This window comes from Micromys minutus (genome assembly GCF_963924665.1).
Source record: "Micromys minutus genome assembly, chromosome: 27".
Taxonomy (NCBI): domain Eukaryota; kingdom Metazoa; phylum Chordata; class Mammalia; order Rodentia; family Muridae; genus Micromys; species Micromys minutus.
In genome coordinates, this window is record NC_137962.1 from 39326747 (window position 1) to 39352054 (window position 25308).

Genomic DNA, 25308 nt, shown 5'->3' on the forward strand with positions numbered 1-25308 from the left:
ATCCCTATGCCCACTGTCTGGTAATGTCCTTCCTTCCCCAGGTCAAGGCCTCGCTGTTTTATGTTTGAACTTGGTGTGAATGAACTCCTCTGGCATGTGATTTTCTTGGCTTCTACTAAACCATCAAGTCTGGATGACTTACCTGTGCTTTTGCACACAGCAGATGTGGTTGATTGCCACATTACATCACCATATACAAATACACCACAACTGTTCTTTTGTTGGGAGTAGGGAATTGGGCCCTGGAGCTTGCTATGTAGCTGAGGGTGAGACTTTGAACTTCTGCTCTTCCGGCCTCCATTTCTCAAGATTAACAGATCTGTACCAGTTTACCAGGGTTATAGATTGGACCCAGTACTTCATGCTTGCTGGAGAGCATTGCACCAACTAAGCCACCCCCAGCCCCGGCCACTTATTCTATCACTGACTGGCAGCTAAGGTTTGGGCACCTTGAACAGGATTAGTTGTGCTATGGGCCGGCCCTTGATGCCCCATGTACCTGTACAGGAAGAGAGGCATTAGGTCAGAGGGGAGAATGTCCATTTTTCTCGGAACCAAACTGCCAAAAAACTCCCCACTGTGTGCCCAGTATGCTCCTGCCAGCAGAGCGCGGCAATCCCTGGTCTCTGTCTTGACTAACACTTGGTCTTCTGAGCTAGTCTAGACCTGGGAAGTGAGGAGTATGGACGCTGGAGCTACCATCTACAGATGGCATCTCTTCCCTTGTATCTCATTGGCAGAACTGCCTGCCATTCAGGCCATTCTTGAACCGATCACAGGGAGGGATGTAGAGAGGTACTGCTATACTCTATGAGGTGGGCTGGCCTTTCCCAAAACACACCAGTGATGTTCACAGAGCAATTCCTCCTGCTGAAGGCTCTGCTTGGAGGGCCCTTCTTGAATTTTCCATTTAGGAAAATTGTTCTTGAAGCTCTTGAACTAGCAGCAGGCAAGCTAGTGTCTCCCATGGGATTCCAGTGTCCTTTTTTGAGAAAGTGACCATGGGTTCAGCCTGCTTTGATGGTTGCATCTGATGTTCCCACCCCTACTTCCATCCGGGGTAGAGAAACTCTGGGCATAATCTCAGACCAGTGCAGGGAATGATAGAAAACATACCCATTTTCTGGAGAGGCAAACTGAGGTGCAGGGGGAGGAGGTTGAGGAGGGCAGACTCAGAACTAGTCCTCCTCAGCTTCTCAGACAGGAGGGTTGATGAATTTAATTGAATCTGAGGTGGAGCCACTGGTATTTCTCCAGGGAACCAGATCAGAATGAAATTTCTGATTGTTGTGAGGGTAGAAACTGGGCTCTGCTGCTGTTAACCTTCCCATCACTCAAATTCCATCACTCAAATGTCCGAGGCCCTGGCCCAGGGGATGAACTGGACTCAGCTTGGCCCTCAGAAGCCCACAGACCCTGCTTTAGCTAAGGTGGGACACAGAAGCTACTTTAACAACCTGGTTGCCACTTCTGACCCTGCCCAGCATCCACAAAGCCAGAGTTGCTTGAAGGTTTTATTAAGTTAGGATGACTCATGGAACAGAAGTGTCTTCATGGGTGGCACTGGTGGTCCACACCCAGCGCCCCTCAGAGGAAAGAACTATGGGGATAGCTACTGGCTCCTCCCTCTGCCCACTGGTCCCCTTGTCCCAAGGCCAGGGCAGGAAGTAGTTAGTAGAGGTAGGGCAGGAAGAGAGGGCTGCTCCCTGCCTTTTCCCTCTGGTCAACTCACCCTGACCCTGCTTGGGCCTTTGTGAGACACCCAGGGAGGGAGGAGGGCCAAGCAGGGGTCAGAGAGGAGTCAGTGCTTGAGGCACACGCCGCCAAGAATTGCCTTCTTAAAAAGTTTAAATGTTTTAGGGGGAAAAAAAGGCAAAAAAAAATCTATATAAAAATCTCTTCACATATAAAATCCTGAAGAAGGTGCAAGGTAAGACCCTGTGCGAGGGACGAGCTCAGATCCGCAGTGTGTGTCTGTGCATACGTGTGTGTGTGTGTGTGTGTGTGTGTGTGTGTGTGTGTGTGTGTGGTGTGAGTGCACATGTGACCAAGGGTAGGGAGAAAGCTTGGCTTCTGACTTCTGCCAGAGAAGGAGGGTGGCTGGTCCCCCGGGGCTGGAGAGTCCTCAGCTGGATTGAAACCACAGGGACCTGAAAGGCAAGAGTGAGCACTGAGCCCAGAGTGGTCGGGCCCAAAGTGTACAAGCAAGATTGCCCATGACTGCTGGCCTCAAGGCTGGGCCAGCCATTCCTCTAGGCTGCGCACATGGCCTGGAGTGGCCTGACCCATGTGGCTTAGTCCTGTAAGTAAGAGAAGGTAGACAGGCCATGCCGTATCGGATCATATCATACCATATCATATCATATCATATCATATCAGATCATATCATACCATATCATATCATATCATATCATATCAGATCAGATCATACCATATCATATCATATCATATCATACCATATCATATCATACCATATCATATCATATCAGATCAGATCAGATCATATCATATCATACCATACCATACCATATCAGATCATACCATATCATATCATATCATATCAGATCAGATCATACCATATCATATCATATCATATCATATCATACCATATCAGATCATACCATATCATATCATATCATATCAGATCATATCATACCATACCATATCATATCATATCATATCATATCATATCATATCATATCAAGCCCTCTGAAGGAAGAGCTTCTATGATCAGTGCTGGCTGCAGCATGAAGCTTGGGAGCTGGGAGAAGACTGAAGGCAAGTCTGGGATGTGTCAGGGGTCACCACCAGCCTGTGGAGGGTCAGCCTACTAGGGAAGTAGTCATGACAGTGGCTAAGACGCAGGCCTTGGGGTCCCGACCCAGCCATGTGCCACCTGCGAACAAATATATACGGTTGACAGGGCAGACTGGGACTGTAACGGCCATGACAACCGTCTGTAGCTAGCCTGATGCTGTCACTGACAGAGAAATGAGCTGGGCGGGGAAAGCAAGCGGCACTGCAGGGTCCGCACCCACCTCTACTCAGCCAAGCTGTTCCGCACGGCCTCCTTCTCCTGCAGGGCAGCCATGGCCAGGCGCAGGTGCTCCTTCAGCTGCTCGATCTCACGCTCCGACCGAGTCTTAATGTGGTTCAGCTCCACGTACACATCCTGATACTTTCCCGTGAAGCGCTTGTCCTAGGATCACAGAGGGACACTGAGGGCTGAAGCCCACCACACCCCTCCCTGCCACATACCCGCTTTGCCCCCTACTGGTAGTACAGAGATGGGGATTTCATTGTCCTTGTCTCATTAGAGGGGTGCTAGCTAGGGCCTGGGGAGGTGAAGCTTTGCCAAGGTCACAAGGGGTGGCAGAAGAGCCCTGGTGGGGGTTGGGGGGTATGGTCAGGGGTTCTGGTCTTTTCCTGAATTCTCTGCCTATTCTCCAAGCACAGCCAGGGCAGTGCTGGCTCACACTCAGCGCCACCATACATTCACAGCTCGATGAAGGCACGAATAAGCCAAGGGTGGCCAGAAGGGCTGGACAGGGCTGGGTGGCTTCCCCAGTTCCCAGCAACACTTGGAATCAACACATAGTCAGGCCGGGAGAGTGATATGTTCTGTTTTCAGCTACATCCCTAGCACCTAGTAGGTGCTTAATAGTAATAAAGTCAAATGACCTTGAGTGACCAAAAACCAGGCGCAGCCTTGGGTGAGTCACACCGCTCTTTTCTCACGGTTCTCTTGTCTGTAGTGGGGCGGGGGAGGCCTAAGGCGAGGTACCTAAGCCCACGCTGGCGCTTCCTACCTTGTGTATCACCTGGAGCTCATCCCGGAGACACTGCACCTCCTTTTTCAGGTACTGGAGTTCATTCTCCTTTACACGTAACAGCACCTAGGGACACATGTGCTGGGCTGAGGCAGGACCAGAGGCTGAGGCTACCCAGACCCAGCTCCCTGCAGCCTGGGACCTCCCAGACTCAAGTCTCTGTGCATGACCCCAACTTGAACCGAAAGCCCCTGCATCCCACAGCCTCGTTCCCCAGGCCACTGCCTCTGCTTTCCTCTTCCTCACACTTGCTCCTCCTGTATGTTTGTAGGACTCAGCCTGCTCCCTCAGCCACGGTCTGACACAGTACCAGGCCCTGCTGCTAGCGTCAAGGGGGTTGACACAGGCCGTGTTGTGGCTCTGCTGTGAACCATAGCTACACAGTGGCCTACTCCCATTGAGCTCTCTGAACTCTAAGGAGCAATACTATTTACATGTGGTGAACATAAACTCAGCCTGGCAGAGCCCTTAAACTTCAGACTAGCAATCTACTGCCTGGTTCCAGCCCCAGCTCCTACAGTTAGCGGTGTGACCTTTAAAAAGGCCATTATCTTCTCTCTCCGACAACAGTGACAGTGACTTGACTAATGGCTTGATGGAAGATGAGGGAACAAAGGGCCTGAAGCCCCCAGGCATAAAAGTGAGCCTTACATCAGTGGTTCTCAACCTGTGGGTCCAGACCCCTTTGGGGAGGTGAAGGACCTTTCCATAGGGTTGCCTAAGACCATTGTGCATATCAGATATTTACATTATGATTCATAACAGCAGCAAGATTACAGTTATGAAGTAGCAACAAAACCGCTTCTATGGCTGGGGGTCACCACAACACGAGGAACTGTATTGAAGGGCCGAAGCATCAGGAAGGTTGGGAACCCCTGCCTTCTACCTTTGCTAATGAGACAAAAAGTTGGGTGATCCTGGACTCACATGATCTACCTTCAACCACCCCCATATAGAGCACTAGCAGCCTCCACCCCCTCCGTTTATCTATTTATTTCTTGAGACAAGTTTCTCTGTGAAGTCTGGCTGTCCTGGAACTTGCCGTGTAGATCAGACTGTCCTTGACCTCGCAGGGATCCGCCTGCCTCTTCCTGCCCCTGCCTTTGCCTCTGGACTCCTGGGACTAGAGCCGTGCGCGCCATGCTCGGTGTGCTAGCCGCTTTATATACGGTACTATTCACAGACGCAGTGACTGAGTATGTCACTCTACAGGTAGATGCCAGGGCCGGATCAAAGGCTAGAAGGCTTAGCCTGGAAGACCTCAGAGTTTTGAGTGACACCTATAAGTGACACCCAGGGGTTGGCTGGCACAAGGGGGCAGTGAGGACGTTTACCTCTAGCTCACAGGAGCTCCTCTCATTGCTGCGCCCGCAGCTGTTGCCTGTGCCCTGAGAGGCAATGAAGCTGCGCAGACGGTTGATCTCCTCAGACAGATGGGAGTGCAGCTCCTGAAAACGTAGGACAGTCAGGGTGGGGACACCAGGCCGGTCACACCTGCTCACAGCATGCTGGAGGGGGGGACAGTCTACCTGGTTGTGGCGCAACAGCTTTTGGCCCTCCTGCTGGCAGCACCTCAGGGTGTGCTCGCGCTCTTCCGCCTGCCTCGTCAGGGCCCCGATCTCCAGGCACTTCTGCGAGTACCTCTCGGACAGCACCTGCAGCTCCTGCTTCAGAGCCTCCATGTCTGACCTAGCCAGCAGGGGATGGGGCAGAGATGAACCAAGTGGGCTCTCCTGCTACCCCTTGGCCTGGAGTCACATCTTAACACTACTGGTTTTAGATTCATTGTGGTTCTGAACTCAACCTGTAGCGGCGGCGGGTTGTCAACATTCTCTGGCCTGCAGGGGTGTCGACAGGGTTGGGTTGAGGGGCTACCTCTCACACACAAGCCCAGCACCCAGAACTGTGTTGGGGCAGGGAGACTCTTAGCAGTCAAGAACAACTCTGCAGCTCTGGGGACACTACAGGGGTACAGAGGCTAGCTAGCCCTGGGCACTGAAGACCCGTGAGGGCTCTGCCAAGGCCCTCAGCAAAGCTCCAGGCACGTCTATCAGGGTGAGTGGAGCTCCTGGCTCCCGGCCACACCCGCCCTGCCCGGCCCATCACCATCTTACTGGTGTTGCTTCCGAAGGCTATCAGGGCCCTGCTGGAGACTCCGAGTTTTGCTCAGCTCCCGGCTCAGCTCTTCTTGATACGCCTTCTTCATGGCTTCAATGGCTGGGAGCAGGACAGACAGGCAGAGGACAGGTTGAAAGGGAGTCATCAAAAGTCCACTGTATTGGTGCAGACAGGGCCAGAGGTGTGCAAAGAACACGGTCAAGGCTGTGTTCCGAACCCAGTGGCTCTGTGTGAGTTGGTCAACCTTTCTGGGTCCTCCCCGAGGTAATTCTGTGTGACGAGCTCTCATGGGGGGGGATACATCAGTATCTTGTATTAATGGTTTCTGGCTAGCCTTGCACAGTGCCTCACACCATCTCTTCAGTGCTGAAGACCCTCCATCACGGCTATCTGACCTGCCTGGCCCATGGTCCAGACAGCAAGCTCTGCAGTCACTACAAACCTGTGTGATGCTGTACACGTGACTTAATGCCTCTGCCTCAGGACCCTTCCTAGAGGTGCTTAACCACAGCTTCTCTCCAGAGTGTGACTAAGTAAGGCCTGACAGAGAATACGGCCTGCACACTGGCTCCAGCTGGCTGTTTCTAACAGTGAGCTCCCAAAAACCCAGTATTTTTTTCACACTGCACAGGGCAGCCTAAGGATTGTGCAAGCCTCCAGCCTTAGATCTGTCCGTGATTGGAAAACTCAACATTTCTGAACACTGGGTGATCTCATTCCTCCTGGGCAGCAGGCCCTGATGTGTAGGGACATGGGCTGCTGGTAGTCTGTTAGTCAACACGGTGTCACTTCCATCAAGTTCACTGGAGAGACTGGTGCTGGACCACTGGGCGATGCCTGCATCCTGCTGTCGAGGGGCAGCTATTCTAGGCTGCCTGCCTGCCAAGTGGGCCTGCCCTGAAATATGAACACAGCCGAGGCTTGGCAGGACCATGTGGACTTGAATCCTTAGCCAGTATCAGCAGGATGCAAGCTCCAGGTCATGTGACCTCATTCATGACCGAGGGGCTGCCCAGGATGTTCCAGGCACACCGGCAGGTGTGTACTGGGCAGAGGAGGAAGTTGTGTCTGTCTCGGCTGTGTCCCGTTTCTGGCCTGGGAAACGTGAGGCAGTTCGGAGCCCAGCTTTGCAGTCAGTGTCTGCTCCAGGCTCAGAGCCCAGCGCTGCCATTTCCGAGCTGTGTCTTCCGGGTCAGGTCACTAGCCTCTCTGAGGTCCAGCTTCCTTGCTTGCTGGATACAATAAACACTTGGTGCTCCAAACGTGTGGGGCACAGAAAGGTAGGCACTGACAAGCTACAGCAAGGCTCACAACCGCTCCATGAGCATCCCAGGGTCTGATCCTAGTACCTAGGCAGATGACATTCCACCAGAACAGTATGTGGCTGATCGGTGTCTCTCCCCTAGCATGGAGGTAGTATGTGGCTGGAAGTACCCCTGCCTCCACAATGTCAACAGAGCCAAAGGAAGAGAAGTCACAACCCATGGGAGGAAGGGGGTCTTTTACTGCTTCATTTGCCCCTTTGCAACCTGGAACACAGACCATTTCCAGGGCTTCCAACCACTACCGGACCCTTCCCCCACATCCTTAAGGGGCTTCCCAGGCACTGCCTGTAGCACATCCTTGGTCCTCACCTGAGGCTGTGGCTGCCGTCTCCTCGGCCAGTAGCCACTCCTTCTCCTGCTGCAGCCTCTGCAGCTCTCGCTCATGGTGCCGCTGCAGCTGCTCCATCACCTGCTGGTGTGAGGACTCCATCTCTGCCAGGCTGCGCTCACAGGCTTCCTGTGGGCCAGAGGCCAAGGAGGTCATGAGGCTGCACCCCATGTAGGCTTGTCTGGTACCAGGCTCATGACCGTGCTCTAAAATGCTGTCCCACGATTCCATACCTGCTCCCCTCCTCCACCCACCTCTCCCCACTCACAGACTTCACCAGCACCCTCCTCCCTCCTCGGCTTCAAGCCCTGCAGCGACTCCCCGTTTGCAGGACTAAGTCTGGCTCCCACAGTCCCATCTCTGCCTGGCCCGGCACTGCCAAGCAGTCTCATAGTTATGAAACCAGCTCTTGGGATGGTGAAAGGGCTCATCAGGTATAACCCTGCAGTTCAATCCCCAGAGCACGCTCAAGAACGGAAGGAGAGGACTGCACGAAGCTGTCTTCCGTGTGCATGCTCTGGCATGCGTGTGTCCACCCACCCCCTTGATAACAATTTAGAAACCAAGGCTATTCCTCTGCCTGCAGTGGGAACGCTCTCCTGGGTCGCTCACTGCCCCCCCCCAGACCCCCACAGCCCATCTTAAACTCTCAGCCTCTGCCCTGCCTCCCCAGGTCCTGCTTCTTCGAGAACATAATAGCCTAGTGATACCATACACCTGACCCTGCTTAGGCCTGGGGTACAGGCCAGGGTAGGTCATGTGGCAGGGGCTTCGAGCTGAAACTGCTGATAGCATGCAAATAGTTTTGTAGGTAGGAGAGTGAACAGTTAGACCCATGTCTGCTGTGACAAATGTGTAGGGGCGGCTTGATGTCGTCACTGTCTTTTTGTTTTTTTGAGGCAGGGTTTCTCTGTTTAGACCAGGCTGTCCAGGAAATCACAGATCCACTGTCTCTGCCTCCTGAGTGGTGGGACTTAAGGTGTGTGCCACTACCACCCAGCCATTATCATCTTTTTGGGACAGGGTCTGGCTGTGTAGACAGGCTGGCCTTGAACTCTCAGCATTCCTGCCTCAGCCTCCTGGGAACTTGGGATTCCAGGCATCGATGCATTTCTACAATTCCAGCCTTTGCTTGGGTTAGGTTCACTCCTAGGAACATCTCACAGGATGGGGACAAGAGGGCTCCCACTGCAAAGCTGGGGATGTAAAAACTGAAGGCGACCTCCATGCTCCCTAGGGGACCCTTGATTCAGTGATGGGGTCTAAACCCATAAAGCACACTAGGCTGCTGTTGGCCAGGCATGCCACGTGGACTGCTGTGGGATGAAAGCCGACTCCTGACAATACTCAGGGGTGCAAAACAGGCCGCTGCCTGCCCTAGTCCAGGTATGCAGAAACGCTGCAAGGCTATTGCTATTGTGGTAAATAGAATAGCAGCCCTCCAAAGATAACCATATATGACCTGGGACCGTCTCGCTGCACGAGCAAAGAACTAGGGCTTCTAGCCAGCTGACCCTAGAAGCAGAAGGCTGTCCTAGACAGTCGGAGGCCTGAGGGAGAGACCAGGAGAGAAGGGCAGAGAGTGACAGTGAGTGAAAGGCCCTGAAAGGAAGGAAGGGAAAGTGAGCCGGGAAAGCAGGCTTAGTGAAGGCATGGATCCCACCATCCCACCTGCAGCCTACCAAAAGTGTTGTCCAGCCCACACCCCCTCCTCAGCCTGTGCTGGGCTTCAGCAAGTCTGTCACTGAGTCAGCTGTTGGTGACTGGTTCCCTTAGAAGCTGATCCAGACGAAGCAATGGTGGGAGAGGCACACAGAGAGCTGGGGGCGGGGCAAGCACCGGGAGCTCACTGCTTTTTGCTTTAGGGCTGGGGTAAGTGCGTGCCAAGATGCACATATGGAGGTCAAAGGTTCTCTGTTTACTATGAGGGTTCCTGGGATGGAACTCAGGTTACCAGGCCAGGAGGCAAGTAACTTTACCACTGAGTCACCATGGCCCTCGCGGGCTCATTTCTAACCTTTTAATTTAGATAGATTTTGTAGTGGAGCCCAGAGATTTGAGCATTCGAGGAGAGTGCTCCACTGCTGAACTACAGACCAGGCCATCGTGTGACTTTGCCTTTTTGTTGTTGTTGTTGTTTTTGTTTTTTTTAAGACAGGGTCTTTAAAGACCTTAGCCTCTAACTAGGTGGGCCTCACATGTGGGACCTGCTTCAGCTTCCCAAATGCTGGGATTATGCACTACCTATAATCCTAGGACTCAAACTCCTGGAGGCAGAGGCAGGTAGAAGCTCTGGTCCACAGAGAACTAGATCCAGGACAGCCAGAACTACACACACACACACACACACACACACACACACACACACAAATCCTGCCTCAAAAACTAAAAAAGTAAATGTGGTTCTTATATAATTCTTTTTATTAATTTCTTGGTTTTTCTGAATCAGGGTCTCACCACATATCTCTGGCTGCCCTGAAACTCACTATGTAGACCAGGCTGGCCTTGAACTCATAGAGGACTGCCTGTGTCTGCCTCCCAAGTGCTGGGATTAAGGGCATGCTAGGCTATCTCTTATATGATTAAAAAAGCGTTTGAGGCTGAAGATTCGGCAGAGTGGGTGAACTGCTTTCTGCAGCTAAGGACCTGAGTGCAGGTCCCTAGCAGCCACATAAAGAAACAGTAGTAAGCACAGTGCTACTGGGTAGGAGGCAGACAGGTCCCCAGCTCCCAGCAAGCTCTAGGGAGGTTCGGTGAAGGACCCTGTCTGAAAAACATAAGGAGCAGTTGGCATGGTGGTAGAATTTTTAATCCCAGTACTTGAGAGACAAGGCAGATGGCTCTGTGAGTTTGAGCTGGTCTGTCCACATTCCAAATTGCAGGCCAGCCAAGGCTACTTAGTGAAACTCGGTCCCAAAAAGAAAAGAGGAGGGGATGTCTAGAGAGTCTCAGCACTCAGTCAGTGGCTCAGCCCCTTGCTGAGTTTCAGGGGATCTGAAGCTCTTTTCTGACCATGGTGGGTATCCATATGTACAAGATATTCACATGCATGCTCACACATACACACACATGGACATAGACACTTACACATAAATAAAAATAAAGAGGCCAGGTATGGTGGTACATGCCTTTAATCCTAGCACTCAGGAGCAAGGCAGGTGAATTGTAGGGAGGAAACCTGGGCTACACAGACCCTCTGTCGGAAAAACCAAACAAAACAAAAACCAACCAAACCAATCCAAGCCAAATAAATAAATCAATCAATCAATCAATCAATCAATCAATCACTTTTGGCCTTTATCTGCATACACAGGTGAGTATATACATGCACACACATGAATACACCACACGCACAGAAAAGGGAAAAAGAGAAAGAAGAAAACACGTGTAAGGTCACGACAAAGGGTAGGGCAAGGGAAGAAGCCATGACACCGAAAGGCACATAATGGAGTCGTTCCTCCAAGATCTTCACCCACTTCCTGAGACCACAGCAGGCTTGTAGAGGGAAGGGCTGGATCCAGATGTTTTCTCTCTCTCTCTCTCTCTCTCTCTCTCTCTCTCTCTCTCTCTCTCTCTCTCTCTCTCTCTCTCTGTGTGTGTGTGTGTGTGTGTGTTTGTGTGTGATCACCTGTCCTGTTGGGCCTTTGCCCCTGTCCTTTGCCTGTCCCCTTAAGACCAGGCCACCTAGGGAATAGAAATGAGCTGACCATGCTTCCCCATGATGCACCTGTGAACTTTAGCCTCCCTCAGAGAGGTCTCACAAAGGCCACTGGGTACAAGGAGGTGAGGTCGAGCCAGGTGCCAACTGTGACCTGTCTTCCTTAGTGCCCAAGATGTCCTGACACTGGCCATCTCTCTGCCATGACATCATAAAACTCCTCTTAGGGTGCAGTAGGACCAGTGCTGAAGCCCCTGCTCCCTGTTCTGCAATGTTGGGTCCTTCAGCCTTGCCAGAGGGCCACCCACTCAGCCTGAGAGAACAGGCTGAGGGATTGCTTCCCAGTGGTCACCTCTCCAGGATCAGCTGAGTTTCCAACCACCTCCTGTTCCTAAGGGACGTGTGACTTACAAGCTTCCTCTTCTCTCTAGTGCTGTTCCAGTCTTCTGTCACCCCAGCACTTCCACCTTACCTTTTAACCCCCAAGTCCCACTTGCTCTGAGCCCATGCCAACTTAAGATGGAGCACCGGCAGCTTTTGAAGTACCCAGTGGGGCAGAAGAGGACCAGAAAGCAAGGGCTCCGGGTCTGCCTATAGCTCAACGATCATACCAAACTTCTGGGTCTCCATTTTCTTATGGCGGCTTTGGAGCTACTATAGTGCCTCTAAAATTTCAGTTGAGTAAAACAAGCTTTTTCTTAAACGAGATCTAAAGCTAGTTCTAATAGAAAAGCGAACACACACAGCTGTTCCGGTCCCAGCGAATGGTCCCTCCCAGAGGACCTCCAAGTTCCACTCAGTGACCCCAGGCTAGACTTCACCCTGCATGGTGGGCCCCACCTTAAAAGGACCTGACAACACTCACCACTTCCACCCTCCCTTAGCCCAGGTAACCTCAGGATAGCCTCCTCACCAGTCACCCAAACTTTTGCTCCATCAGCTGTCCCCTGCCACACACACACACAACTCAGCAGTAGCCAGCCCTTGCTAATGCAGTGGCCCAGCCCCAGAACTGCTAGGGTTCCCCTGCCCTCCCGGGGCCCAAGCTCTCCCTTCAGACCTCTGCCAACCTGTTCTCAGTCAGCCTTGTCCTAGCTCAAGCTTGGGCCTTGCCCTCTTCTGATCCACTGCACTCCCTGTGTGTCACTGGAGAACTCCCATCATCTGCGGGAGACTACCTCCAGCTGCTTCTTGGAGGTTCTACTGTAGGCACGGATTGGTCTTCTACCTTCTGCCGCAGCAATATCCCCACCCACTCGCCACCAGGAGCTCGCCACCGGGAGCTCGCCACTGGGAGCTCAGCGTGTGACCCTGCTCCCAGCCCAGCATTCTTTTCTCTTCTTAGCACTGGTATGTATGGTATAGGGTGTACAGACAGCTGACTAAGCCACTTAGTCACAACTGTGACTCTGCTGTTAAGCAAAACTACTTTTTAAAAATTAAATGCATCAGCGCTAATTATCAACTAGACAGACTATGAAATCACCTAGGCAACAAGCCTCCAGACACACCTGTGAGAAATTATTTACGGCCTAGCCTCTGGCCATGCCTGTGAGGAACTGTCTTCTGTAGTTTAACTGAAGTGGCGAGACCACCATACAGGAGGGATGTACCAACTTCCCATCCCCCTGCCCCTAGGTCCCCTTCTGCATGGCGGGGTGAAGAGTAACTAAGCTTACTCATCCCCTCAATCTCCTGGCTATGGGTGTGATGTGACAGCCGCCCCAGACTCCTGTTACCATGCCTTCCTCCTACCATGGACCCTGAGCCCAGATAAACCCTCTCTCCCTTAAGGCCCCTGTATCAGGATACTTTATCACAGCAACACAAAAGTAAGGACATAATGGCTGATGCTCAAAATGTGTCCGTCCCCCTGCTACAAAGTGTTTCTATTGAGTGTGGCCTTGGCCTTGCTTATGGCTACTGCACCCGGACAGCAGAAACCCTACACTGCTGGTTCATCACATGGGGAGGCTCACACCATGGAAACTGCTCCATGTCACATACTGGGACTCAGCCTATTGTCTCCCACATTGTCTGGAAGTGACAGGAACATGCTAGCAATGCTGTGTCATATCTAGAATTACTTTTGTACAGAACAAGAAAAGGCAAACCATTCTGACTAGAATGTTCTTGGTCTCAACAGAAAGCCGTTGTTTAGTTCAGCAAAGATTTACTTACAACGCTGATCTTGAGAAGCTACTCATTAGTACAAAAATATCAATCAATATACATATGAGAACTGCCCGCGTCTGTTAGTCAGCTGTGGCCACAGGAATATAAAGAAACCATTAAAGCAGTCTGAGAAAAATCCATTTCTGTATGGAATTCACAATAAAAAGGTGTATATACGCTTTATTTTTACATTATATACTAAACAACCTTTTATAAGTCATAATAAATATAAGCACACATACAGTTTTGTTTTGTTTTGGTTTTTTTTGGTGAGCTAATTATCCAGTTGTGAGAATCAAAATCATTCCCAGATATATAGACAAATGTCCCCAGGGGACAAAGTCATTTCCCAGGGGCAGACAAGGTTGCCCTAGAGGGAGAAAGTAACCCCTCTCGTTGAGAACTGCTGTCTCAGGCATACTCCTAAGGGCAAACTGGAGGCTTCCAAGTCCCGCAGACCTCCTTGGTAGGCAGGGAAAGCCTCTCCCTGTATTAGGAGAGTGACTCCCAGGACCACCGGGTCCCCACTTCCCCACAGTGATGCGAGGAAGAGGTCCCAGTGCGGACCAGTCACACGGGGACTCACACACAGGCTCTGCAGTCAGCTGGACCCATTCTCAAATCCCACCTCTGACACCTGCAGGCTGGGGAACCTCGGGCAGGTCACATACCCTCTCAGAGCTCAGTGGCCTTGTCTGTAAAATGGGCACAGTGATCATGCCCACCAGCTGTGGGGAGATTAAACAACATGATGTGTAGCAAATGCCTGGCACGATCCTCACACACAAAGGGTTTCCCAAACATAGGTGCTCTCTGACAACACAGCAAACCAGAAACCTGTCCCCACCCCGCAGAGCAGTTCTTCAGCCTTACCTGTGAGATGTAGCCTGGCGGGATACGGCTGCCCTCCTGGACTCTGGATGCATTCTGAGGAGCTTCCCCTCGAAGACGCCAAGCCTCCAGCTGGGCACGGAGAGACTGGACCTAGGACACAGGAAGCCCAGATTAGTGGGTGTCCTGAAATGGGGAAGGGGACTGGTGGGAGGAGCCCACAGTTCCATATGCTACAAACCCAGGTTCCCTGGGTTGTGTAGCAACAGCTTTGGTTTGGAGAAGGGCAGCAGTCCTGAGAGGCACTGACAAAGGACTCTGTGTCTCGGTCCTGGATGGCTAGGTCAGTGACCCAGGTGAGCTTTGGCCCAGAGATGAAAAGACAAGATTGGGAACAGCACACTGTAGTCACAGTATAGGGAATGGGTGACATCCCCGCGTCTCGCTTTCCACGGATGAAAGCTGGAGTGGGACCTAGCAGATCAGATGCCAAGGAGGGTAAAGAGTCACCTAACAAGGCTCAGGATGTCACGGCATCAGAGCAAATGGCCTGTTCTTCACCTCTCCTCATGTTTCTTCCCCATGGTTAAGGGCAGAACAAAGCCATACGAAACAAAGGCAATGCAAAGAGCCAGTCTGTCCCCCGTGAGGAACCTGAGGTGCCAACTGGCAAGTCGAATAAGGGTGAGCTCCTCATCTCTATAGGGCTGCAGGGCCAATGTCGGGCCATGGCCACTGATACAGACAGCAGCTCGGGGGGAAAACCCTACCTCCTTCTCCAGAGCCTCATGGCTGTCACTTGTAGGTCCCCGACGCTCGCTGTGGCCTTGGTTGAGCAGGGCAGTGAGCGGTACCCGCTTGTTCTCCCGCAGGGGCAGCTTTTCCAATTCCTGCCACTTCTTCTCAATCTCCTCACTGAGCCTGCTCTGCTGGTCATCAGTCAGGGGGGCACCCAGGCCCCTTCGAGACCCATCGCCACTGGGCGTTTCTGGGGTCTTGCTGTCCGTGGACTCGAACCACTTGCGTCTTTCCTCAGAGCGTTGTGCCAGGTCCCGCTCCAGATCCTCCTGTTTGGTTGGGCGTTCAGGGGTGGAGCGGGACAGAGTACGCATGCGCTGTGGGGAGCTTGGCGTTAACGGAGAGAGTTCCACGTAGTCCAGTGACTGCCGTGGTCCATCCACCTTTCGAGGACCACCCCGGCCGATGACCTCAGAGCCTGTCCGCTGCTCCCCTATCTTCAGGGAGCTCTTCTGGGTGCCAAAGCCATGTAGTGTGTTTTCTTTATTGCATTCTGAAAGCCTAGGACATCAGCAGAGCCTCGTCAGGGGGGATCTTTGTCCACTCGGTCTCAGAGAAGCTTTGCAAGGGGGTTACTCATATGCCAGGCCCGTAGGCCAGGGGCTGGACATGGACCCCAGTGAGCAAGCTGTCCAGCCTAGAAGCTGACTCACACCTCGTTATCATCAGACCCTGGGAAGACCCTAGCAAGATCATCTGCCAACAGATTCCCTCTTGTAGTCCTGGTCACTGCATGAGGAACAAGGGACAGCAGTGCTTCATATGGCATGCATGTGGGGCTCAGTGTGCAAACCAGACAGGAGATCCTTTGCAAATGCTGGTACATGCGTTATGAAAGCCATAAAACAACAGTGACAACAACAAATGCACTAGAGCACAGGCTACTCTTGCAGAAAATCTGGGTTTGGTTCCCAGTACTGGCATGGCAGTTCGAAACTTAGGGGAACCTGACGCCCTCTTCTGGCCTCTGTGGGCACTGCACACACATGGTGTATATAGATATATACAGGCAACACATCCACACAAAACAAAAGAAACCTTGAAAACGTGTAAGACCAGGCCCTGGGTTTAGGGGCTCAGTGTAGGCACTGCTGACGAGGGGACACACTGAGACCTGAGTGAACAGTGCACATGTGGTTGAGAGGTTGAGTGACAATGGCAGCTCCAAACTGTATTTCCCAGGATCCCCCGAAGCAATGTGATCATGTGACCACATTCTAGCGGGCAGGGAGAAGCAATCCCTCTAAAGGGCCTTCTCTGCAATTCAGCCGTGCCCTCTGACCTGATGGCCAAGCTGCTGAGCTGCACACCAGGCCTGTATTGCACACTTCGGGGCCAATGCTGCAGAGCACTCTAGCCTGAAGACTGGACAACAGCCCAACAGTGCAATTCTGCAGAATTCACCAAGGAATGCAGGACACATGCCTACATGGGGCAAGTGAGGAATCTGAGACCCAGATGGAAAAGCCTCTGGCCTCCGGCTGAATAATCAGGGTCTAGTCAGGCTTGGGGACTCATGCTTGTATCCCCTTTAACTGCAGCAGCTAAAGGCAGCCATATGACAGCTGAGCCAGCAGACAGAGAGCCTCTCAAGCCTCCTCTCTAAATCACCAGGACCCCTTCTGGCTGTTAGGATGTAGGAGGATGGAATGAGACAGCAGGTCACATCCTCAGTTCTCAAGGGATCTCTGGATGGCCAAGGACATGTGTTGCTCTTTCTGTAATTTGTTACTAGATTAACTGAACCCTGGAAGGTACAGCCACAGGGCCCTCGGGTGAGTACCCAGAACCCCATTCAGAGACACATCATCATCAGTCCCCACTAGGGTCCCAGTTCAGCCCAACACATACTTGGTGACATCCGGGGCTGAAGTTGGACGCACAGTCTTCCTGAGAGCCTCAATCCAGTTGCGCCGGATGCCAGAGGTCATAGCCGACAAGGTATAAACAGCATCCTTGGTCTGTAAGGACACCTTACATGTAACTCACCACAGGGCCAGCCCTGTGTTCCCTCCCCTTGTGGAGGTGGTCCTTCCTTCCCAGGAGGGTGTGACAGACACCCTCTGCCAGTCTGTGGAAAGTGCCTTACTCCAGGACTCTCTAGGTATGTTAAGTATGGGCATCAGAACTGCTGACTGGCAGAGGGTAGTCTGAGAAGTGAGTGAGTCAGGTCACCACCTGCCCTGGGCCTCAGGTTACACCCTCTGCCTCCCAGATCTACATGCAGCCTCACATGGATCTGGAAGCCATAGTTGCGCTGGACTGCATATTCTGTGACGTCTGTGCAGGATCGCAGGTCGATCTCACCATCCAGCTCATCAGCCTACAGCAAGAAGATCCACCATGGGTCTCCCAGTCCACGAACCCCAACCATGGCTTCCACCCCTTCCCAGGGTCCACCCACCCAGCCCCTCACCTCCTCAGCGGTGGAGTCTCTGTAATATTTGAGGCTTGAATCCGTCAGCACAAACCAATGCTTTTTCCACTGTGAAAGAGGAGACAGAGAGAGAAAGGTTTGGGGAAGGAAGGAGCCTGTGTATGCTTGTCACGTCCCATTCTCACGGCTGAGGGGTGTGAAAGGCAGATCAGATCTGAAACCAAGCAGATGGGGGCTATGGAATGGACTGGCCCCTCCTCAGTAACTAGGCCTTCTGTGATCCCAGTGTTCACCTTTCTTTGGCTCGCTGACCCCCCCCCCACTGTTTTTGTAGTTTTTTTGAGGCAGGGTTGCATGTAGCTCAGGCTGGCTTTCAGCCTGTGGTGGAGCCAGGATGATCGGATTGTGGATGGGTACATGTGCGGCAGTGCATCGTGTGTGTGTCAGATAATGTGGATGGTGGTGCACGTATGGGTCAGAGGACAACTCTGTGGAGACCTTTCTCTTCCCTTCACCTTTACCCTTCTTAGATTCCAGGAATTAACTCGGGTCACCAAGCTTGCCAGGGCAAGTGCTCTGGTGGCTGAACCGTCTTGCTGCCTCGACCCTGAACTTCTGATCGTCCAGCCTTCAACCACCCGGGCATGAGAATTACAGGCATGCGCCATCATGAGTGGATTGTGTGATGCTGGGGGTCGAGGCCAGTGTCTTGCCTGGTAGGAAACCGTCCTAGCAACTGAAGTATTCGCAGCCCATTCCGGACCTCTCAAGACACCAAAGCTCAGCATAGCACGTGCCTTCCTCCAGTGCAGATGAGGACAGGGACAGGACTTTGTGAGGCTAAATGCCTACAGGGGCAGTGACTAAGTGGGGCCAGACCTCTGCAAGTCTTTCTCCACGTGCTCGTTGGGCTGATACAGGATCAAGGACAAAGGCCTCTCAGAAGGACTAGAAAGAGGTCTGAGGCAGGCAGCTGAGTGCTGCTTCCCCATCTGTGCTGTGGGCTGGTTACGCACATGTCCCAGTGTGAGAATGCATTGGTTAACCCTCACATTTGGGATTCTGCAGTTTGAGTCTCTGCAGTACCTCTCCTAGGCCGGGGAGCCATACGGGTAGCCCAGCCTAGCACCCCATGTAGGCCTCAGACTCCCTCTGGCCTTTTCACTAGGATTCCAGTTGAGATCAGCGCACTTCCAGGATCAGTGTCTCCTAGTGCAGCCCTCCTGGGGCTCCCCAAACACCACCAACCCTGTCTGGGCTGTTTCCTATTTTTATTCCCAGGGACACAATACAGTTTCTAGCATTTGAGGGTGATACTTTCTACTTCTTCCCGGGTGTCTCCCCTGAGAAACAGGGTTCAGCACCAAACACCAAAGTATGAGGGTTACCTTGCCATGTGCTTAGCACCAAACACCAAAGTATGAGGGTTACCTTGCCATATGCCATCAGCACCGGGCACACATCCCCAGACTCAGTGTTCTGACTAAATATGGGGGTGGCAAGAAGTCCCTAGATTTTGGGTCAGGTTGGAGGTTATCTGTCCCCCATGTGTCTCTTATGGCACATGGCACAGGATCCTGAAGACAGTTCAAAGACACCAGCCACTTAGAACAATCTTGCTCCTGGAGTGGACTAAGGTATCACTTAGGAACTCAACTGTCTCTGCAGAGTGAGGTAGGTACTATGGAAAATGGTTTCTTGGACATCTAGGCCCACTCTATCACTAATTGCAACAGAAGCCGGAGGGCCCAAGGTACCAGGTTCTAGGACTGGGCTGCCCAGGGTATCACACAGCCTGAAAGCTCACTCTAGTGGACCTGACTCCCATCTGTGCATCAGGGGCTGGGCTGGCTGCCCTCCCAAGGCCCTTCCAGCTTGGACATTCCAAAACCCAATGAAAGAGCATGAGTAATGGCCAGTTCTGGGTGGGGCCCATAATCCCTCTCCCCCCTCCCAGGGACTTTGGGTAGGGAGGCCAGAGAGGGGTCACTGGCAGGGCGCCAGGCCTTGTGTGAGCCTGGAGAGCAGCCACTAAGGGATAGTGAGAAAGCAGAAGGGACAGAAGGCTGCTGGCTGCAGGGAACAAAGCACGTGGGCAGGAAACACAATGCAAGTCCCCTTGGCTCTGAGCCCTGCCTGGCATGCAGGCCACATGCAGACCTGAGCCACAGGCGCATGCAGGCAGAGTAGGCAGAGAGCCAGTTTAGCGCCCAGCCTCCGGCTTGCCTGGCAGCTCAGAGAGAGCAAAGCCAGTGAACAGCATCACCTCGGCTATTTCCAAGGGCAGCAACAGTAGACTAGAAAGATGGAGGGTGATGAGCTGAGCTTATCAACCCAGTCAGCAGAGGCTTCTGACACATCAACGCAGTGACATCCATCACACCCAGGTCATAGATCTGGAAACTGAGGTTGTGGTTCCACCCACAGGCCTGGCCTGTGTTCTGTGCCCTACTCTGTACCATCTGGAAGTTGCTACAACTCAAGCTTCTGTGAAGCCTTCACCCCAGACCCTTAGATTCCTAGCCAGCGTTGTCATGAGGAAGAAGAGCCAAGATACACCTGGTGAGAGCTAAAGATGGGACCTGGACCGTGCATGGCAGGGAGGTTCCACCCTGTGACTTACTTGTTAAGACTAATAAGGAAGCTTATAGCCAGCAACCTGTCCCTCCTAAGTACTTACTAAGCCAGGCGTCCCTTTTCCTGGACCAGAAATTCGACTCCATTAGGGTTTTCCCAGACCCTCACCTTGGATCCCTTTGCCTACCCCAAAAGCCTCTGAAGAGAAGCTCTGCATCAACCCAGGCCAACCTCTCCCCTCCAGCCTCCTACCTCTCCAGGCTCATCCAAGATCGACATCCATCCCTTCTTGAAGTTGAGCAGATCGGGCTATAGGTGGATGAAAAGGCAAACAGTCAGACTCAGTAAGAAAGCCAACTGGGCGGCTAGGAGGGAATGCATGTGACAGTCATCTTGCCCTACCTAGTCCTGTGACACTGAGGCTCTGGGAGACCAATGGAGAGGGCAAAGGACCCAGAGAACTTAATTTCCACCCCTAAACCGAGCAGAACCAAGCAGACTCCCAGCCACTGTGACAGCCTTGGACCTTTCCCCAGCATCTTCTGAGAGCCAAGAGGTGGGGCTGAGTGGCTAAAACACCCCCCCCAGATGTCCAAGCTCCACGGCCCCACCCAAGATGGGAAAAGGGGAGACAAAATGAACTTTGCCTATAAAGAGAGCCCTAGGAAATCCAGATGGTAGCCCAAAGAAACAGCCTAGCAAATGTCCAAATCCTCTTCAATAAGATCCAGGTGGGCCATTCAGAACACAGCCTAACGCTTTATCCAAGCCACCACTCCTGCCCTTCCCTCATCTCCTAGAGACCCCGAAAGGTTGAGCCAGGCCCAGGCTGAGCCCAGGCTGAGCTCAGATATTCTAGGGCCTCTTTCCCCCATGTCTCCTTAGACAGGCCATAGCACCTGAATCCTGGCAAGCCCTACCTGGCAGGTCCTACCCAGGGAGGCATAGCCCTGAAGTCTGGGAGCCCCCAGCTGCAGCATGGTCCACGGGGAGGCTGTGAGCTAGATGCCTGGGCCTACATTTAGGTGCTCATCCTGATATTCCCCTGACCTGCTCATCTGGAAGGTATCATCCACCAGGACCCTCTCTGACCACTGGGGCCCTCTCCTATCTAGGTCCCTCATCCTTCGGCAGCTTCAGCTTCTGCCCACTGGCAGGGAGGAGAACAGGGCAGGCCAAACAGGCTGGCAGGGAGGAGGTGGCCACCTGTTGCCATGGCTCTGAGCCCACCTATCAGAGTGTGCATCAAGTGAGCCTCACCAGGCCAAGGTGTCTGGTTGCATGAAGAGAGTAGTCAGTGGGACAGTGTAGCAGGGTGGTAGCAGCAGCTGGGAACCAGAGCTGACCCGGCCATCTCTGTGGGCCTGTTCCCTTCTAGAGACCCCCGTTTTCCTCAGGTAGAGTAAATGTGCCGAGAGCACCCAGCCAGTAGCCTAAACACCTAGAACCATCCACAGCTATAGCTGGGGCTCCCTCACCCTGTCTACCTGTCTGAGGGAGGAGGCGGGCTGTGCTCCAAGCCCGGAAACCCTGGGGCTGTGTTCGTCCTGTTTGCTTTCCCTTCTGCCAGACCGTCTCCCATCTGTGACAAGGCAACCCAGGATGATCCCCAGCTAAGACTGAAGATAGTGGCCACCCATACCTGGCTCCACTTCCCTTCAACACAGACCTTCCACAATCACAGCCTCAGGACCTGGGTGGGGAGGCCTAACACAACAAACAGGTCACGGGGAGGCTGTGTAGGAACATTTCTTCCCTCCTTTGCATAAATTCCTGTGCTTTGGGGCAGATCCCCCGACTCTACACTGCCTCCAAGCAGCCAAAAGCTAGCATTTGGGGCTATTCCAAAGAAGGTCACCAGGCACAATGACAGACAGGGACCCAGAATACTGCATACCAACTGTATACAATGACAACGACCAGTTCCCTTCGTCACATGTGTGGCTCCCTCCAGGCTCTGGTTCATAGGTGGCAAATGACCATGGGTTCTGCCCCAGTCCTGGTCTTCCAATGGGACAGAATGTACCATAGTCAGAGCAACCAGATGACTCAAGACTAGTAACAACAAAGGTATGTCAGGTGTGGTGTGACCTAGTGTAGCAAGCAACTTCAGAAAGAGACCAGCGAAGTGTTTCATCCTTCTGGGAGGGGAAACCTATGGGCAGGGATTAAAGACCTGACAAGAAGTAGGGAGGTGGCTAGTCAGTGAAGCATGTACCACAGGAGCACAAGGACCTGAGTTTGGACCCCAGCAGCCATCTGGATTCGATGCTGCACACCTATAATCCTGTGAGGGAATTGAGCTTGCTGTCAGCCAGCCTAAACTGGAAAGCTCCAGATGCAGTGAGAGTCCCTGTCATTAAAAATACGGTGAAGCGAGAGACATACCCAAACCTCTAGTTTCCTCCAGAAGGGTACACACACACACACACACACACACACACACACAATTGAGAACACCTGGACAAGCTGCATTCAGAGAGCCACTACTACTTCCCCAGCTCCTCAGGCCCAGAGGCCCATTCTCCACCAGCAAGACCAGCATGAGGAACACCCTCCTCCCCAACCAGTACCACAGGTCATTCCTGCCTGTCACTTCAGCCCTAGCTATAGCCCCTTCTAAGCACGGACAGCCAAGGGGACCCTTTCAGCGGGGTCATCAAATGCCTTAATCCCTCCTGCCAGTCTGCTCTGACCCTGTCTGTTTATTCCACCACACTGTGCTCACAGATCCCCAACACACGAGGACACCTCCCTCCAAGTCCCTTCCATCTGCCATGTCCTCACCGTGAAAACACTAGGCATCCTCCTCTGCTGACCAAGCCACAGCCCTGCTCATGTGTCCAGACCTGCTAAACTGCACCTCTGAGGCTGCTTCTCAGAACTTACTCCATTGGATCCTCTGCCTCACCTGCGACCCCAGCCACCTCCCCGCCTCCCCCTGCAGAGACCCCTATTGCATAAGGAATGCCATAAACACTATCATTTCCAAGGGGACTGATGCAGTACAAGACGGGGGTCCCGAGCAGTCCTGAAGGCACCAGGTACTTAGGGGACAGACAGGACACAAGCAGAACAAGTATGTAATTAGATGCCCAGCAGTGGCTGCAGAATGAGGCTCCTTAACAGTTTGGCCGGGCTAAGGGGAAATAAGAAAGAGGCTCTGGATTCTGGGCCAACCAGGATCCACTCACTGGCTCCCTGAAGAAGCCATTCTTTCCCAGCCCAGTCCTGTGCCCCTGACTCTGTACAGAACACTACTCAGCTAGGAGCCGTGTGTGTGTGTGTGTGTGTGTGTGTGTGTGTGTGTGTGTGTGTGACAGATGGCAGACATGAACAGAGTATGAAGGCTGGGAGGACCTGAATGGTGCCCAGAAAGAGCCTGGTGAGCATTGTGGATGGTGATCACAGCCTCTTCCCTGCTTCAAACCATTCTTGAGTACCCACCGCTCCTGGTCTGCCCCTGCCCCAGACCCTGATCTAAGCTTTCAGCATCTCCAATTAGACCACTAGCCTTGATCTACAGACCCCTCCCTCCACATTCCATCACCATCTGACAAAGCCCTGCCATCAGAGGACAACTCGCTCAGGAAGGTCCCTCCCACCAGCAGGGAGGTACCATCCCGCCTCCTGGCATCCCTCACTCAGGATACAGGTATACATGAGGCACTTAGCAGACTCAGCCTTGCTTAGCTTGGGCTTCCTGGGCGTGGCAACTGTGTACATTTCTTATCTCTCCCCAGAAAGCAAACTGAGACCGACTGGGACTTAAAATTTGGCCTAGCCAAGGCCAGACTGTTATCACCAGGGCTATGCTTCATTCCTTCACTCAGTTTCCCCAACTGTCCAATGGGAATGGTCCGTCAACTTTAAATCTGGTATTATGGAAGCACCCGCTTTAGCATCTGGTAGGAGCCCACTGGGCCAGGCAACCACCTCCCCCCACACCAGGACCCTGCCCCGACTCCTCCCCCCAACATCCCTCTGCTCCCTAACAGGGAAGGGGAGGTTGCTGACGCCAGGAAAGGCCAGTAGGGAGGTGGCAGGATGTGCGGAGGCCGAGGAAGTCCAGGCAACAGAGCCAGGTCATCTCACTCACACACACACACACACACACACACACAGAGGCAGGACCCCACAGACCACGCCCCCAGCACAGCCCACCCCTCACTAGGCCTAGCCTCAGTAGAAGGCAGACTTGCGCATGTGCATACACACCCTGTTCATCCTCCTCCCAACCCCAGGAGGACCACTAGACTCCCAGAGCCTGTCTGGGGCACTAGCCAGAAATCAAAAACTGCCCCACCCCTCCATTCCAGAACTTCATGGCTAGGTGGTCAGACCGACCTGGAAACGAGGCTGTTTCTTCTTTTACATTCAGTACACCTCACTAACACCCCTCCCCAAGTCAATTCACTTGGCTGTAATTAGGGGGGAGAACAGTGTTCTCAACTGTGAGATTCTAAAGGATGAACAGAGCGCAGCCATTGATTGACAAGTCTTGGTAGAGCCGACCTCCAAGAGAAACTGAAACCTCTGACCCCGCCCAAGGCCCCAGCTCCTAACGCTGTGAAGACTCAGTTTCAGCGGCCCCAGAGAGGTCTCCCAACTATGGGGTGGGCGGGGCCGGATCCCCCTAACTTCTGGCCAGAACCCACATGGGCTGGACAGTCATCCCAGTTTAGGTCGGGTCAGCGCGACCCGTCCAAGGCCGAGAACACCTCTTCCCAGGCCCAAGCCAAGCAGTCTGTGGGAAACTCGGGCTTCCACCATGGAATCTGGTGCCCGGGGAAAGTGTCGCCCTAGTCTGTCAGTGACTAGTGCCCTCCACGGCACCGGCTCCACGGGGGGGAGAAGGACAGGGGACCAAGGGGGCCAGTCTGGACCGAGCTGCCCGGACACTCGGCTCCCAGCCTCGCCGGCTCCAAGCCGGGGCCACTCACCGTCATGGCGGCACCAGAGGACGCTGCACGGGACTCTCGGGCCGGGCTCCGCGGCGCACCCAGCCCGCTGCCCCTCTCGGCCGCCAGCCGCCTTAGCTCCAGCCCTTCCCTTCCCCGGAGCTGCCCCGGCCCCTTCCATCCGCCCATAAAACTTTTTTTTTTTTTCAAACTTCCTGGGAGGACCCGGGCGGACCAATGGGCAGCTTGGAAGCCGGGGCAAACTGCGACGGGAGTGACGGGAGGACCAATGGGAGCGAGGGCCGGGCCGGGGGCGGGGCCTGCACGACGGGGCGGGCGGATGGGGCAGCGGGCAGGGCGGGCCGGGCTCCGGCCGGCGGTTCGCAGGAA

The 25308-nt window shown here is 53.3% G+C and overlaps 1 protein-coding gene across 2 annotated transcripts; it reads right to left on the bottom strand.

Moving 5' to 3' along the window:
• Positions 1-1546: 1546 nt before the first annotated feature.
• TRIOBP (TRIO and F-actin binding protein) lies at positions 1547-25107 on the bottom strand (the record flags this gene model as incomplete). Of its 2 annotated transcripts, XM_080939411.1 has the most annotated exons (14): positions 1547-2150; positions 3039-3199; positions 3810-3896; positions 5165-5278; positions 5360-5519; positions 5945-6047; positions 7583-7730; positions 14308-14418; positions 15036-15564; positions 16915-17024; positions 17297-17386; positions 17480-17548; positions 20270-20326; positions 24961-25107. In XM_080939411.1, the coding sequence occupies 13 exons, from the start codon at positions 25105-25107 to the stop codon at positions 3041-3043; spliced, it is 1884 nt and encodes a 627-aa protein (XP_080795537.1). In that variant the 3' UTR covers positions 1547-2150; positions 3039-3040. The 2 variants fall into 2 exon arrangements, with proteins under 2 accessions (XP_080795537.1, XP_080795538.1); XM_080939412.1 differs by lacking the exons at positions 1547-2150; positions 3039-3199; positions 3810-3896; ... (2 more) ...; positions 5945-6047; positions 7583-7730 and adding an exon at positions 13822-14162.
• Positions 25108-25308: the final 201 nt, after the last annotated feature.